This window comes from Ambystoma mexicanum, chromosome 5p (genome assembly GCF_040938575.1).
Source record: "Ambystoma mexicanum isolate Mex_15411 chromosome 5p, UKY_AmexF1_1, whole genome shotgun sequence".
Taxonomy (NCBI): Eukaryota; Metazoa; Chordata; class Amphibia; order Caudata; family Ambystomatidae; genus Ambystoma; species Ambystoma mexicanum.
The window spans coordinates 926,465,684-926,482,180 of NC_090930.1; the positions used below are offsets into that span (position 1 = coordinate 926,465,684).

The window sequence follows — 16,497 nt, forward strand, 5'->3', positions numbered from 1 at the left end:
ACACCTCTGGAACAATCAGGAATCCACGTAACATTAGCTGACATCATGTAAAGGCGTGATTGGTCAAATGAGAAATGTCAGGTGCGTCAAAACTTCTAAAACGGCTGGCATATTGGATACGCAAACTTTGCACATTGCAGTAAAAAGTATTCAAAAACACATTACACTTGTACAAATGAAACAACCTCTGGGGAGGTGAGGGTGGTGAGGATTGGGTGGAATATGCCTAGAAAAGGGCAATACATTGGTGTTTCACAACTCTGAAGTTCCACAAACATCTCCGATCTCAGATGTTCTGGGACATTACGATCTGGGACGTTCGCGATCTTGTAAAATGTTCAGGGATGTTCATGCATATGTATACATATATGTATATTAAAGAGTCTTCAGTAGCAACCCTTTATTATGGTTAAGTTGAATTTCCCATTGGAAGAACACTTATTGTGCAGCTTATAACTTTGGCGCCGTGAGGATCTTTAGTCAGGTCCCAAAAGCGTGTTTTGCTAATTTGGTGTTAATCTGTTGTGATGAATCCGATGTGTTATCACTCCTTTCCCAGCAGTGACCTCTCCTCATGTGGCCAGGGGACGGCAGCCGCTACCTGATCCTGACCCTGGAGGCGGCTATATGAGGGAGGATCACATGGGGAGGCAACCCTCAAGGGAGTGGCATGACATCATTGGTTGAGACATTGTATCCCCGTTTTCTTTTGAGGATACCCCATCCATTCCCCATGCCTTATTGGCATATTGTCATACCTCCCCTCACCCATCTAGGAAGGTTACTGGAAACACCTTCCCATAATCTGCCTACAAGTCATCAAGAACAGACTTGCTTTTCAAGATAACTGAGAACACTGTCCCAGACTTTGCATACAAGTTATCAAGAACTGACTTCCACTTCCCTAATTAGGAAAATACTGTGACAAAGAAGATGAGCCGAGTAATGAAGACCAATGGAGGCCAAGAGCGCTCTCGTTGTTGCATGCCTGATGCCAGGATATTTAAACCGGTGAACCAGCTGACAGAGAGACGCTGGCTGGAGAACTCTAGTCCTCTTTGTGTCGACTGAGGGACTGCAGGGCTGGTGCAAGCTCTCTGGAGCCAACCGGCTCACCAAAGAGGCAGAGGAGCGTTGACTGCAGGGTATGGTACACTGCAAGGATGCCCTAAGCATGAGAAAGGCTTTAGAGCATTCTCACGTACTGAAGTGCAGCCTCCACCCCACCTGACCATGAAGAGACACCGAACAGATGAGAGGGAGCCACAAGAGACACAGAAGCTATGGCACAGAGCACAGAGGTGGCCAGTGAGCAGATCACCAAAGAGTCACCAGAGGAATGCCGTGGGAGAGCATACACAAACCATTAAGAGCCAATGATTCCACCCAAGGGAGGCAGGGACACTGGAGTGTATTGACAACCCTGCAGAAACCAAATAACAGTGAATGCAGTATATGAGAAAGAACAATCAACTGAATATCACTTAAAGAGACGGAACAATGTAAATGTAAGAGACTGTCAAGTTTGTAAGTGTATGCCGTATACCTTTAAGGAATGCCCTGTCAGGATAGTATACCAGGCAGAGTCCAGACAGAACAGAATACATATAAGAGACTATTAAACCTGTAAGTGTGCACAGTGCACATACAAAGAAAGCACTGTCAGTAGAGTATACCAGGTAGATTCAAGTCACAAGAGCATACATATGAGAAATGCCCTGGCAGGAGAGTATACCAGGCAGATGCAAGTTGCAAGTGTATTCACACAGGAAAGCCCTGGCAATAGACCAGTCAGATGCCAACTGCAAGTGTATCCAATAAGAAAGTCCTGGAAGGAAGCATACCAGGCAAGATCAAGTTGAACAGTGTGAACAATGCATCACCTAAGGAAGCCCTGAGAAGGATACACCAGGACTAGAAAAATGCTGTGTTTAAACATATTGAAAAGGAGTGGAAAACTAGAAAGACAGTACACCAGGTATCCTACCAAGATACAGACTAACAAATGAGTTGTTTTGTGTACCAGTTGTGTTGTTGATCAAGAGAAACATAAAGAACTAATATTCTTGAAAGTATAAAACAGAGTGAAGAGAAATCCAGGTCAAGGGAACCACCCTCTGGAACAAAGAGGTCTATTATGGGGTATAGTGGACACTGGACCAGGCTGCAGGCTGGGTGCAGTGGAAATTGAGGGTGGTTTGGTGGGGCAGAGGCCATGGTTAAGCCTCATGCCCTAAGGAATTCAACCATGCTTTGCATTCCCAACATGTGCTACAAAATATATATATTTGTTGAAGGAGCATTATCGTTCTTTCATATATGTTAAAAGTGGAATTATTGCTAACTTACATGCAGTGCTGGAACATCATAACACATCTTCAGTTATAAGAACCGTTGAAATTCATTGAAAAAGCTTTGTTAAATGGATGTTATGGTTAATTTGCCCTAATAAAAACTTGTGAAATTCAAAAAAAACTTTGTTAAAGGGACTTTACTGTTACGTTGTTCCAATAAAAACCTTGGAAATTCAATGCGATTTTTTAATTAAAGGGATGTTACTCTAACAAAAACCTTTGAAATTCAGAAGAAAAGTTGTTAAAGGGGCGTTATGGTTAGGTTACTATAATAAGAACCTTTGAAATTCAGAGGAACAATTTTGTTAAAAGGCATTATGGTTACAGCGTAAACATCGAAAAACCAAATCAATTTGACAGTCATGGTAAGCTTTGCAACCATAACTTGTGCCCCTGCCATGCACTGCTCATACTAACACCCAGGACATCAAAGCTGACAGTACAAATGGCGTCATCATCAATGGCTTCACTGATGACATCACATATGATATCACTAATCTATAATAATCCTGGTGGAAGGTCCTTACAAGTGGTTCTGTTTTGGGTATTGATACCAATAGGAAGGGTGGTAGATACGATTCTCATGAACTACTCCATGCATCCAAAAATGTACTTGTTCAAACAGAAACTGTCTGCTGAAATTATGTTCATAATATAGCAATATAGCAAAATAAAAATACATTAGCATAGTCAATGACGGCAGCATGGACCACAGGAAGGAGAGGACCCTGGATCTGGTTGATTTGGCCAGTAGAATCCAAGCCCATCAGAATCTTGAGCAATGTAGACAATGTAAAGATTAGAGCCAATGGCTAAATATACAATAAAGACTAGACACGTGTGGATACACAGAGAATATTTAAAGCCTCAATGCATACAAATCGGATGCACACACAGCTCTTCCATACGATGCCGCTTTTTCCTCAGAACTCCAACACTTGGCAGCCAAAACACTAAAGATTCTGCCTAAAGTTTTCAAATGATTAAAACGTGAGATGTCAATGATACATTTCCATTTAGATTGCAGATCTCTTGTTGGACAATGTTGTCTAACATGCCCCCTAATATTCAATGGATTTCACCATATGACATCCTATGGACCCCAAATTAGATGCTTAAACTTCCCTCTCATCGACTACTCCACCTCCATGCAGCCCTTATCTGTGTATGCTTGTTAAGCCACCCATCCCTGGTCTCCTGCACTAGACATCACAGAAAAGAGCAGACCCACACATTCACATTTATACTTCAACAGTGTAGTGCTTCAGCCCTTTGAGAGGACATACAATGCAGACTGCCAACTATAGAAGAACAATGCGTGGCCCATCTTGCAGAAAGAGATTGTACAGGAGAACTGTTCAAATTGAAAAGTAAGGCATTCTGCTAAGGAACGTAGGACATGGCACGTCAACGTCACCTGCAGGTGTTCCAGTCAACTCGTGTGTTTCTGTATTTAGCGATGATTGACTTCAGTGACCAGCTCTGGACAACATAACAGTTATAACGTGTTAGAATGGAAAAGAGGCAGCAGCCATTTCTGTCAGAGAGCCCCATTACTGAGATCATGCTATGGATGGAGGAATTATTGCAGCCTAGTCAAATACCTTGGAGTTAATGCTTTGAGGCCACACTATGGCATATGCTTACAGTCTAAGGAGTGTCTCAGTGGGTGTCTGTGTCGTGTGCATGAGTGTGCCATTCTGTAGGAGTGTGTTGGCCTGCAAGGGTGTGCCAGTCTGCTTCTTACCTGATATCACCTCTTTGGGTAGGTGCTTGGACAGATACTTGCTGTCTGTCATAGGGGTGATTATGGCTGCCGTGTTTCCGAGCATGCTTCCCAGTCCCAGCATCAGGAGCATCAAAAAGTACAGCACGGACCAGACCTGCGACACCTCCATGTTTTTGATGGCTTCGCTGTAGACTATGAATGCCAATCCTGTTCCCTGGACAGCCTGCAAAGAGTAAGGGGAGAGGAACCCGTGAGTTAGTAAATGCAGCAGGAAGGGCATTGGCAGCCCTAGACTGGATGATCACCTTTCATGTTGGCCATGCAATACAGTACTTGACATCAATGAACAGCTACACAGATGTAAAACGCAAATATGCAAATTTGTATTCCCCAAATTGTAAACATATACTCAAAATGTGTACCTATGGCAAACTGTGCAAACATATATTCATTGGGGCATACTAGGTATGGAGTGGGGAGGCAACCAGTGTTTCAGTAATCAGTCACCATGTTGGCTGTGTTCTGAGTGACCTTCAACCTGACAGCAGCCTTTCTTCAATTGTATACTGTTTCATCTGCATCTACAAACATCTTCATTAGTAGTATAGGAGGTCCCAAAGACCCCCTTGATGTGATCTGAGTTCCTTATTTGATCCTTTTTTATTGACATAAGCCAATTATAGCAATACAGTAACTGGGATTAACTCATTCCAGCATTTATTAACCATGTAGGATTAAAACCATAACACATAACCGCAGCTTGTCAGTAGTCACATGAACAGGCGGTATCATCACATAATACATCCCCTAGGCAATTCTTGCAGTGCTAGCATTTGTGTTCCTCGCACCGTGGAACCATGTTCACATTTGAGGTACCCTCAACAAGAGTTCTCTCCATCATATAAACACATTAAATAGAATAAACTATTACTGCACCGAGTTCAGGGTGGTCATGTATCTGAACGATGAAACAGAGCCTGCAGACAGGGGTGGGCTGGCATGTAGGGAACTCTGGAGATTTCCCAGTGGGCCTCTGCATCAAGGGCCTGTTTTGTGCGCTAACCTATTTTGTTTCCACATTTTCTCATGGGAAAAGGGTTGAGCTTGCTGAAAATGTGTAATATGGGGCCACTTTGAACATTGTTTCAAGGACCTCTTTTGGTTCCCAGTCCACCCCTGCCAGCAGAAGAGCAATCCCGGGTCTTACGTTCTCATTAACCCCACGAGGCTCCCAGCGAGCAACTCTGTAGCACACCCTGGTCCCTGCCATGGACCACTTCTTCATATCCTCCCACCACACTGCAGATATTAGACCTGACATTTTATTCCAGGACATAACTATTCTGCCTTTTTCTAAAATACAATCCATCAGTTTCGTCACATTTTATATTCCCCTGGCAGGAGCATATTCCTAATAAACACGTCTAAGGAGTCCAATCAAAATTAGGAACGCCTGCCTTTCCAATGGACAGATCCCCAACAGCATTGTATCACTGGGCATACCCAGAACATATGCTTGAAGTCAGCATCATCAGCACCACATCTAGGGCAGCAGGGGGATGTCGACGCAGAGAACCTCAACCAACTGTAGGGGGCCATGTAGGTCCTATGGAGGACACTCAGGTGGATACGTTTGTGTCACGCATTACCAGAGACCTTCCTTAGATATATCAGAGTCTTTGCCCAATCCGCGTGATCTGCATTCTTAATAAGCAGGCGACTGCGATGTAGCATGGGCGGAGCATGGCCGGCACCAGCCACCAGTTGAAGCCCTCCCACTTTGAGGCAGAAGGTATCGCTTTGCTGTGATGCCCAGTCCCCAGCTACAAAGGGTGCAACGACAGGAGCCTGTCAAACGGCTCACCTCTGAGAGCTGTGCATATATTTACTTTTAAACAATCATTAAAGTGATGACAGCGACAACAGCCGCAAACATATAGTGGCAGAGGCCAAAAGCCTGCCCAGGCCATATCAATAGACGGCATCCTAAAATGTAGCAAAAGGCGTAACTGCTCCAATGATTAGCATCTTTGTGAAACGAAGTAGCCTCTGAATTGGGTTGAAAGATGCATCTAATGGGCAATAGGACGGTGTAATAGTAATTCAGCTTCCTGGGCTCAGAGGGAGGGGGAAAGTCAACATTGCAAAAGGGTTAAATGATGACACTCGCTACTAGCATTCAAAACTGCCAACCAGGCCTCCCAAAATGGGGAGATGGTCTCTGCCCCTGGGGTGGAGACTGTCAATACGAGAGGTAATGCTGCCATTGTTGGCATCTGGGGAGTCTAGACCATACAGCCTGCACTGGTGGCTGTGACGGCAAGGAGCAGCCTCCAGGGTGACCAGTCATTGGAACAGGTCCTTTATTCTGTGGACTAAGTTACTAACAGCAAGGAAAAACAGAAAAGAGGTAGATGGCAGATCCAACAGCAGTAACGGTGCTGTGACACGTAAAAGCTCTCCCCCTGTTGTGTGGTTCTTGCCCGTCCGGCACAGCTGCCATTGCGTACATGCTTCTTTCAGATGAGGATCTGCGCCATTTGTGCTGGTCATAGTCACCCACCCTTCTCTGAGCTGGAGCAGGGATTGTAGTCAGTCGCGCTGAGTGCGCAGGTGCTCCGGGGGCCCATGTCCCTATAGTTTCAATGGAACTTCCTTAAAACCTGGCCCGGGAAAACAAACCGGGTAATAAAAAGTCAGCTCCCCGCGTTGTGATACTGCTTGAGTTGACCTTGGTGCCGACTGAGCTATCTGTTGGTCTACATACAGGCCTTGCTCTATTAAGAATTACCCAGGGTGCACTGTTGTCAGATTTAATCAACATTACTGGCACTTTAAAAAACTACCTACAGAAGACACACTGAGCGTCGATCCTGAATGGAACGAAGGCTTCAGTCCAAGCCCACTTGGCATAGAGAGAACTCTACTGAACCTGTTGCTGTCATGGCAGCTCTACCTAATACAGAGACTGATGCTGGTGCACCTCTCTTAACACTCTGATTTTAGTGCCATTCACTCTTCGCTGCTGCCATCTGTCATCGGTATTTTAGTGCTCTGCTTGTGGGTGGGTGTCAGACTTCGGCTCCACCTCCCCCTTCTCCTCACCTGAATCTTCTGATACTGAGTCCTTTACCGTAGTCCGGATTCGGGGACGTTCCTTCTTCTTGGTAGAGATAAGATCCTTAGGTGTTCTAACCTTCTTATCGTGCAAGTAGGGTCTGGCCCCTCCGGAGGCCACCTTGGCAGTAGTGGAAACCTGCTGTGGGGGGCTCCCAGTGGGCCAGCCTCGGTGCCCAAGGGAAAAAGCCGGAACGGCAGAAAAAACCCTTGAATGAAGATCTGCAGGCAAGGTAAGGAGTGGTATAAGGCAGGTACTCCCAGGCTGAAATGATGAAGATTCAGGAATGATGGATCGAAAAGCGAGGGCTTTCTCCAAAGTCTGGACACTGTAGAATGTCTGGAGTGCCAGATGCCTCGGACACAAAAACTGATAGGAGCCGCAGCGGTATAAGGCACAGGAAGGTAACAACGAGAGGTAGAGTGCGAAAGGATTTGCTGGCAGAGAACCGGTTAACTGGTAGGCTAAGAGAGGAGCAGAACACGAAAGGGATCGCGAGCAGAGAAAAAGGTATCAGGAAGGCAGAGCGAGGAGCAGAGTGCGAAGGGTTTCGCAAGCAGAGAAAAAGTAAACAGAGAGGTAAGCAAGGAGCGGAGCGCGAAAGGGATTGCGAGCGGAGAAAAAGGTATCAGGAAGGCAGAGCGAGGAGCAGAGTGCGAAGGGTTTCGCAAGCGGAGAAAAAGTAAACAGAGAAGTAAGCAAGGAGCGGAGCGCGAAAGGGATCGCGAGCGGAGAAAAAAGTATCAGGAAGGCAGAGCGAGGAGCAGAACTCAGATAGTCGGTTACGAAAACCACGTAGACAAAAACACAGAGCGGACAGAAGGAGAAAAAACAAGCTCACGCCGAAAACGAGAGCGTGAAGGAAAACTCGGAAAGAAAGTTACGAGCAACTCTGAGCGCTGGTAGAAGTGTAGGGAATACACAGATACAATGCGCCGAGCTGGAGACGGGGCCTCGATTTATAGTGGAGGCAGCCATGATGGGTGAGGACTAGAGCGTCCATCGATCCCACAGCTTCCACCCTCGATTCCTGACAGTATACCCCCTCTTCCTTGGGGGTCCCCCCGGCTTGCCTGGGTGAAAACGATGGAACCTTTTCACAAGATGAGGAGCATGTATGTGGTAGTCAGGCTCCCAGGTTCTATCCTCCTTAGGATAACCCCTCCAATGTACCAGGTACTGTAACCTGCCCTTACGATACCGGGAATCGATCAAACGAGCCACCTCGTACTCGTCCGGGGCAGGATCAACCTTAGGGCGTCCCTTATGAACAGGCCTCTGAAATGGGTCTTCCTTGTACGCCTTGCGAAGAGAAGTGTGAAAGACAGGGTGAATCCTCTTGAGGGAATCCTGGAGTTTAAGTTTGAAAGCCACCGGATTGATCTGTTGAACTATGGGAAAGGGTCCTAGAAATCTAGAAGAAAACTTCCCCTTGTGAATCCATCTCGGAAGAAATCTGGTTGACAGCCATACCAATTGTCCCACCTTCCAGTCAGGGTTAGAGCGTCTGCTCCTGTCTGCCCACTTCTTCTGGGCATTCTGGCTGGCTAGATGAGCTTTCTTGGCTGTCTCCTGTACTCGTGCAGATCTCTGAGAGCTTCATCTAAGGCCGGAACCTTGGTCGATCGTGTATTAACCCAGGGTAGATGGTGTGGGTTGAAACCGTATGTACAAAAGAACGGACTCATCTGTATGGTGGTGTGCATTGCATTGTTATAAGCAAACTCGGCCTGGGCGAGAAATTCAAACCACCTCTCTTGCTGTGGACTACAGAAACACCTAAGGTACTGTTCCAAGCTGGCATTGAGTCTTTCCGTTCGGCCGTTGCTTTGGGGGTGATAGGCTGAGGAGAGAGCCCTATGGATTCCCAGAACCCGACAGAGAGTGGCCCAGAATTTTGAGGTGAATTGGGAACCACGATCAGAGACTATAGTCCTAGGCAAACCATGCAGGCGGACTACGTCACGGAGGAAGACAGTAGCTGTCTCTGAAGCCGAAGGCAGTTGCTGAAAGGCTGAAAAGTGTGCCAACTTGCTGTAGGAGTCACAAGTGACCATAATTACAGTCATACCAGAAGACACCGGAAGATCTACAATGTAATCCATGGAAATATGTTCCCAGGGGCGATTAGCTAGAGGAGGCTGTTGCAACAAACCTATTGGCCTACCAGTTTGATACTTGTTTGCAGCACAAACAGAGCAAGTAGAGACGTATTGACTCACGTCCTTTCTTAGCGTTGGCCACCAGAAACCCCTACTTAATAAATCATATGTCTTTCTGATGCCAGTATGACCTGTCAAGGGTAAATCATGGCACCAGGAAAGAACCATTCTTTGAAGCTTCTTGGTGGGAACATATAGCGCCTCCTCATGGTAATACAATCCATCCTTCCCCTTGGTGATAGTAGGCGCGAGCTCTGGGCAACTCTGATACAGGGGTATAAGCTCCTTGAGAAAAGTGGTCGTGGAGGCCAAAATCCTGAGCTTGGGGAGAACAAAGTCATGCCCTTGATATAATCCTGACACCTCCCCCTTACTTCGGGATAAGGCATTAGCCTTCTTGTTCTCCCTCCCAGGAATGTAAGTTATCACAAAGTCATACTGTAGAAAGAAATAGGCCCATCGGGCATGACGGGCATTGGTGCATTCCATTTGCTGGAGTACCCTGAGATTTCTATGATCGGTGCAAATCAAGAAGCTATGAGCAGCTCCCTGTAGGAGATGACGCCATTCCTGACAAGCTAGCTTGATGGCTAGTAGCTCTCTTTCCAATACGGAATAGTTCTGTTTGCTACATGTTAAGGTCTTGGAAAAATAAGCTACAGGATGCTCAAGATCGTCCTCAGATTCTTGGAGGAGTATGGCTCCCACTGCTCCAATGGAGGCGTCAGTTTCCATGATGAACCGTCTTGTCTGGTCAGATTGGATCAGGATGGGAGCCGTGGAGAATCTTTCTTTAAGGAGTTGGAAAACCTTCTGAGGTTCTTCTTCAAAAGAAAACCGTACTCCCTTCTTAAGTAGAGAGGTAAGGGGGAGCACAGTTTGTGAGAAGTTGGGGATGAAACGCCGATAAAAATTGGCTAAACCCAGAAAACTCTGTAGCTCCTTTACGTTTCCGGGTTCCTTCCAATCGTGAATGGCCTTAACCTTTCTTGCGTCCATTTCGATCCCTTCTTGAGAAAGGATGAACCCAAGGTAGGACACAGAAGTAGCTTCAAACTGACATTTTTCGGGCTTGACCAACAACCGATGGGTAAGGAGTCTTCTCAGCACCTTCTTGACCTGTGCTCTGTGTTCATCAAGGGATTTGGAGTAGACGAGGATGTCGTCTAGGTAGACCACTACGGATAGGTATAACATGTCAGCAAACACCTTGTCCATATACCTCTGGAAAACTGCTGGGGCATTGACAAGACCGAACGGCACGACTCTATACTCGACAAGCCGAACGGAGTGCGAAAGGCGGTCTTCCATTCGTCCCCCTCCTTGATCCTAAGGAGGTGATAGGCCCCTCTTAGATCTAACTTGGTGAAATACCTAGCCCCTTGAACCGCCTCCAGGATGTCTCGTATCAGGGGCATGGGGTACCTATCCCTTATAGTGATCTTATTAAGGCCTCTGAAGTCTATGCATGGGCGCAACTCATCCGAATCCTTCTTGGGGATAAAAAACAATGATGCACCGCAGGATGACTTGGATTCCTGAATCAGCCCGTTCTTTAAATTAGCGTCCAGATATTCTCTGAGGGCCCTTCGTTCCGGAATGGACAGGGGATACATCCTTCCGAAAGGCACGATAGAATCAGGCACTAGGTCGATAGAGCAGTCCTCTGCCCGGTGTGGGGGTAGCTGCTTGGGGAGAGTATCCAGAAAGACTTCGGTGTATTCATGGTATTGGGGCGGCACTGTTGCTACGATTAAGGAGCCAGGAGCTTCGGAACCTTCCCCAGTCACCACCATAGCCGCAGCCGTAATCAGACAGTTTGATTTGCAGAATTGGGAGTCGAAGCACACCTTGTTGGCAGACCAATCGATAAGGGGATTATGTCTCCTCAACCAAGGTATTCCCAGAACTAAAGGAAAATGTGCTGCACGTATCTGGTCGAATACCAGGAGTTCTTGGTGATTGCCCACTCTAATCTGCAATGGAATCGACTCCCACAGGATAGGACCCGAAGAAAGAGGTACACCATCAACACCATCAACAGGTATGGGTCTGGACTTGGGTCTGGTAGAGACTAGGTTCTCCTTAGCCCAGTTAAGGTCCATAAAGTTACCCGCGGCACCACAATCCAACATTGCCAGTACCTCTACTGATGTTGCTTCCGATAACTTCACGTGGACCTTGAAAACCAGTAAACTATTGTCTTCGCCCTCTTCTAGGGTTCTTGAGTGGTTGCAAGGGTAACTGGCAGGTCCCCCGGGACTTCCCTTGCAGCAGCCCGGGGGTGGAAGTTTTCCTTCTTCCTAGGAGGAACTTCTGGACAGTTTCTCAATAGGTGTTTAGAGGATCCACAATACATGCACAATCCCGCCTCTCGGCGCCGTCTCCTTTCTTCAGGAGTCAGAGGTCCACGAGCTGCTCCGATCTGCATTGACTCTTCGGTGGACAATATCGGTCTCTGGACAGGCGTCTGGGAGGGCAGGCCTATCGTCTGTGAGGTTCCCCGTGGCCGTCTCCTTTCTTGTCTGCGTTCATGCAGCCTGAACTCGATCTGGAGAGACAAGGTCATCAAGTCACAAAATGACTGTGGTCTGGCTATCCTCGCAAGCTCATCCTTGATCTCGTCCTGAAGTCCTCTTCTGAAGATCGTCTGTTGAGCCGAGTCCGGCCAGTCCGCCTCTGCAGCCAGTCTGAGGAAGCGTGAGATATATGTTTGCACGTCTGTATTTCCTTGATGGACATCAAGAATGGCTTCTAATGAGGAGTATAGAACCTCAGGTCTATCAAATCTATCCTTAAAGGCTGTCACAAACTGATCGTAGACATTCAGGGATGGATCATCATTGGAGACCAGTGGAGTTGCCCATGATAAGGCATTCCCAGAGAGATTGGCAATTATGAATCCGACCTTGGCACGGCTAGTCTCATATGCATGAGGCCTGAATGTGAAGTATACTTTACAGGCGTCCAGGAAATCCTTGAGACCTCCTGGATGACCATCATACTTGCCGAATGAGAGAGGCATTGTGGGTAGGTCTCCGTGGTCATCTCGACGCAATACTACTTGTTGGCGAAGGACTATGTTTTCAGCCCTTAGGGATTGTACTTCAGCTGTCAGGTTCTGTATAGCCGCTACGAGTTCCTGGTATTGTTCCAAGGATGCCATGTTTGTAGTTGGGCGTTGTATGCTGTCAGACTTCGGCTCCACCTCCCCCTTCTCCTCACCTGAATCTTCTGATACTGAGTCCTTTACCGTAGTCCGGATTCGGGGACGTTCCTTCTTCTTGGTAGAGATAAGATCCTTAGGTGTTCTAACCTTCTTATCGTGCAAGTAAGGTCTGGCCCCTCCGGAGGCCACCTTGGCAGTAGTGGAAACCTGCCGTGGGGGGCTCCCAGTGGGCCAGCCTCGGTGCCCAAGGGAAAAAGCCGGAACGGCAAAAAAAACCCTTGAATGAAGATCTGCAGGCAAGGTAAGGAGTGGTATAAGGCAGGTACTCCCAGGCTGAAATGATGAAGATTCAGGAATGATGGATCGAAAAGCGAGGGCTTTCTCCAAAGTCTGGACACTGTAGAATGTCTGGAGTGCCAGATGCCTCGGACACAGAAACTGATAGGAGCCGCAAGCGGTATAAGGCACAGGAAGGTAACAACGAGAGGTAGAGTGCGAAAGGATTTGCTGGCAGAGAACTGGTTAACTGGTAGGCTAAGAGAGGAGCGGAACGCGAAAGGGATCGCGAGCAGAGAAAAAGGTATCAGGAAGGCAGAGCGAGGAGCAGAGTGCGAAGGGTTTCGCAAGCGGAGAAAAAGTAAACAGAGAGGTAAGCAAGGAGCGGAGCGCGAAAGGGATCGCGAGCGGAGAAAAAGGTATCAGGAAGGCCGAGCGAGGAGCAGAGTGCGAAGGGTTTCACAAGCGGAGAAAAAGTAAACAGAGAGGTAAGCAAGGAGCGGAGCGCGAAAGGGATTGCGAGCGGAGAAAAAGGTATCAGGAAGGCAGAGCGAGGAGCAGAGTGCGAAGGGTTTCGCAAGCGGAGAAAAAGTAAACAGAGAGGTAAGCAAGGAGCGGAGCGCGAAAGGGATCGTGAGCGGAGAAAAAAGTATCAGGAAGGCAGAGCGAGGAGCATAACTCAGATAGTCGGTTACGAAAACCACGTAGACAAAAACACAGAGTGGACAGAAGGAGAAAAAACAAGCTCACGCCGAAAACGAGAGCGTGAAGGAAAACTCAGAAAGAAAGTTACGAGCAACTCTGAGCGCTGGTAGAAGTGTAGGGAATACACAGATACAACGCGCCGAGCTGGAGGCGGGGCCTCGATTTATAGTGGAGGCAGCCATGATGGGTGAGGACTAGAGCGTCCATCGATCCCACAGCTTCCACCCTCGATTCCTGACAGTGGGTCTACACTGAGTATGTTAATATCCCTACAATTGACCATCAACAGCTACGAAAACGTCTCCAATGAGTAAGCTATGGGGTTCCAATCATTATAGTCTCGGGAGGATAGCTCAGTGGCAACGTGCTCGCTTTGGAAGCAAGACAGCACAGAGCAACACAGGTTCGATCCCCGGGTCCGTCATATCATATCATATAGCGTGCTTTGCGAAGGGAGGCAAAAGGCAATCCCACCTGGAATTTTCAACACAGCCAAGCACTGAAAATACATGACAACAGAGGGTGATGAAACGCCTACAGCTGAAGCCTGTGCTGCACCTATATCACACCCGGTCTGTCCACTGTAATGGCGGAGTGGAAAGCAGGCTTTCCTAATGTGGGCTCCAAACTGGCTGTGCTGATATTTAAAGTTGACACATTGCAGGCGTGCACAGACAAAGAAAGTTCTAGAATCACGGAGACAGATGTAAGGATCAGTTCCCTTCTGGGTAGACAACAAGCAATGCAAACCATGTTCGAAAGGTTGATAAATTATATGAAAATAAATGCAGATAAAAATCAAGATCTAGAAGCGACGCAATAACATTAGGATTCTCGGCCTGAGCAAGACTGCATAGATCTCCAATATGGAACGCTATGTGGAGGAGCTGCTCGGGGAAATTCTGGGTGATTTTGGTGATCCTCCCTTATCCCCACAATTTCCGGTTGGGAAAGCACTTCATGCACTTGTGCCTCCACCAAGACCAGGTCAATATCCTTGACCAGTAAAATCCTGGTTGCTGAACTACAGAGAATGTGACATCTTGTACCAGGGAGCAAGTGCGTCAATTCATCCCGATTTTGCAGCAGCAGTACAACCTGCAAACCTGCAAAGCATCATTTTGTGGCTGGCAGGAAGAGCCTGAGACATAGATTTTCAATATACTATGCTCTTTCAAGCCAAACTATGCATCCTACAAGAATAAGGCACACTTCTTCACTCAACCAAAGGAGGTCTATCTTCCTGGAGCCATAGCACCTATCTCGTATCAGGGTTAAGCTGCTGGCAGTCTGCTTCATCCTCCAATTCATCCGAGGTGCCTGGTCCTCAGTCTTGACCCCCAGGACCCATACAGGTTATTGCCAAGAATTGGAAAAGAACAACGTTCATCAACTTATATTATGATAAATAAACAAAAAACATGTTTTTAGCAAAAAAACTATTAATATATTCTAAATTCAAAAATCCAAATCTTTACAATTCAACATTAGATATATATAAAATATGCCCTCAGCGTCATTGGATTCTTTGCTCCCCTGGTAGTCAAATTCTACAAATACTTGGATTCACATTTCATTTGGGTAGGTGATTTTAATACAAATCAAAATCTCAACATGAACAGATCGAATGCAACAGCAACTTTATACAGCGCCCAGAGAAATTACTCAAGCAAGGAATTCAATGGGGATTGTGGATGTGGGACGTAAACTGAGCTCTATCCCCAGCAAAATGCATTTGAGAATAGACTCACTGCTGTTTGCCAGGGAACTGCCCCATACTACCACTGACTTGCTCTGACCATAACCCAGTGGTTCCTGCGTTGCCCGACATTGCTCTCTGCCATAACCAACCACCCTGAAGATTAAAATCAGATTTTCTGCATGATGATGTTTGACAGAGCGACATCAAGGCTCAGATCGTTTTGTATTTTGAAGGAAATACAGGGTCAGCTTGGTCACACTCATCATGATGGGAAGCATTTAAACTCTTTATGAGAGGAATCTGTATGGGCGATAAGGAGGGAGAGCCTTGTCTGGAGATGTCCCCTGGGAAATAACTATGCTCTGTCAAGTGCTGTTCCAAATTTGTCAACATTAAACCTGCTTTGGATAAGTACAGGCCACAGCTAATAGGCAATTCTGATTTCTTAGTAGACCTGCAATGGCCGAAAGGTATGGTAAGGTTGAAAGACCAAGTAGGCTTCTGGCGAAAGGGCTTGGTAAGGATAGGATGGACAGCACCATATTGTCTTTCTGTGATGCTTCTCTCTTACTTTGTACAGGAACAGGCAATATTAAAAAAAACATTCCTGAGGTTTTATAAAAATGTGTATTTCTAAACACGATTTAAAATCTAAAAATGCAGTAGCAGACTATCTTGCTGAAATACCTCTAAGGTCATTGTCCATGAAGGTCAGAGAAAAAGTAGAAACTCCACTTATGATGCAGACGCTCTTGCATGCCATTGATTATTTACCCATAGCAAAGCTCTGGGACTAGATGGATTATTGGCCGAGATTATAAGGAGTACGGCTCCCTATTGGTGCCTGTGAAGAGGCATGCAAAATGTGATCCCCCCCCCATCGAAGCGAGAAGTGGTTATTATGCCACTCTTGAAACCAGGAACAACACAAGACCGATGTCTTTCATGCAGACCCCTTTCATTACATAATGTAGGTCCTACTATAGTAGCTAAAGCCCTGACAAATTGTCTTATGCCACACATGACTTTCCTTATACGCTCAGATCAGCTGTGGTTCATACCTGGCAGGTCAACAAGGCATTTGATCAGATCATACCTGAGATTCAAGCGGTAGCAGAGATGTTGGATGCACGAAAGGCATTCGACTCTGTCTTGTGGAGGTTTCTCTGCCTTGTCATGTAAATAGCAGGTTTTGGAATATATATATATATATATATATATATATATATATATATATATATATATATATATATGATATGCAGCATCAGAATACTGCATGCTG

At 46.5% G+C, this 16,497-nt stretch overlaps 1 protein-coding gene across 1 annotated transcript in view; it reads right to left on the reverse strand.

The window, feature by feature from the left end:
- The window catches only part of SLC6A20 (solute carrier family 6 member 20), a 531,874-nt gene that overhangs the window by 199,012 nt on the left and 316,365 nt on the right, over positions 1–16,497 (reverse strand). Inside the window, exon 8 of the mRNA XM_069613357.1 lies at positions 4,102–4,306. Coding sequence (XP_069469458.1) covers positions 4,102–4,306 — 205 coding nt within the window. The remainder of the gene's footprint in view (positions 1–4,101; positions 4,307–16,497) is intronic.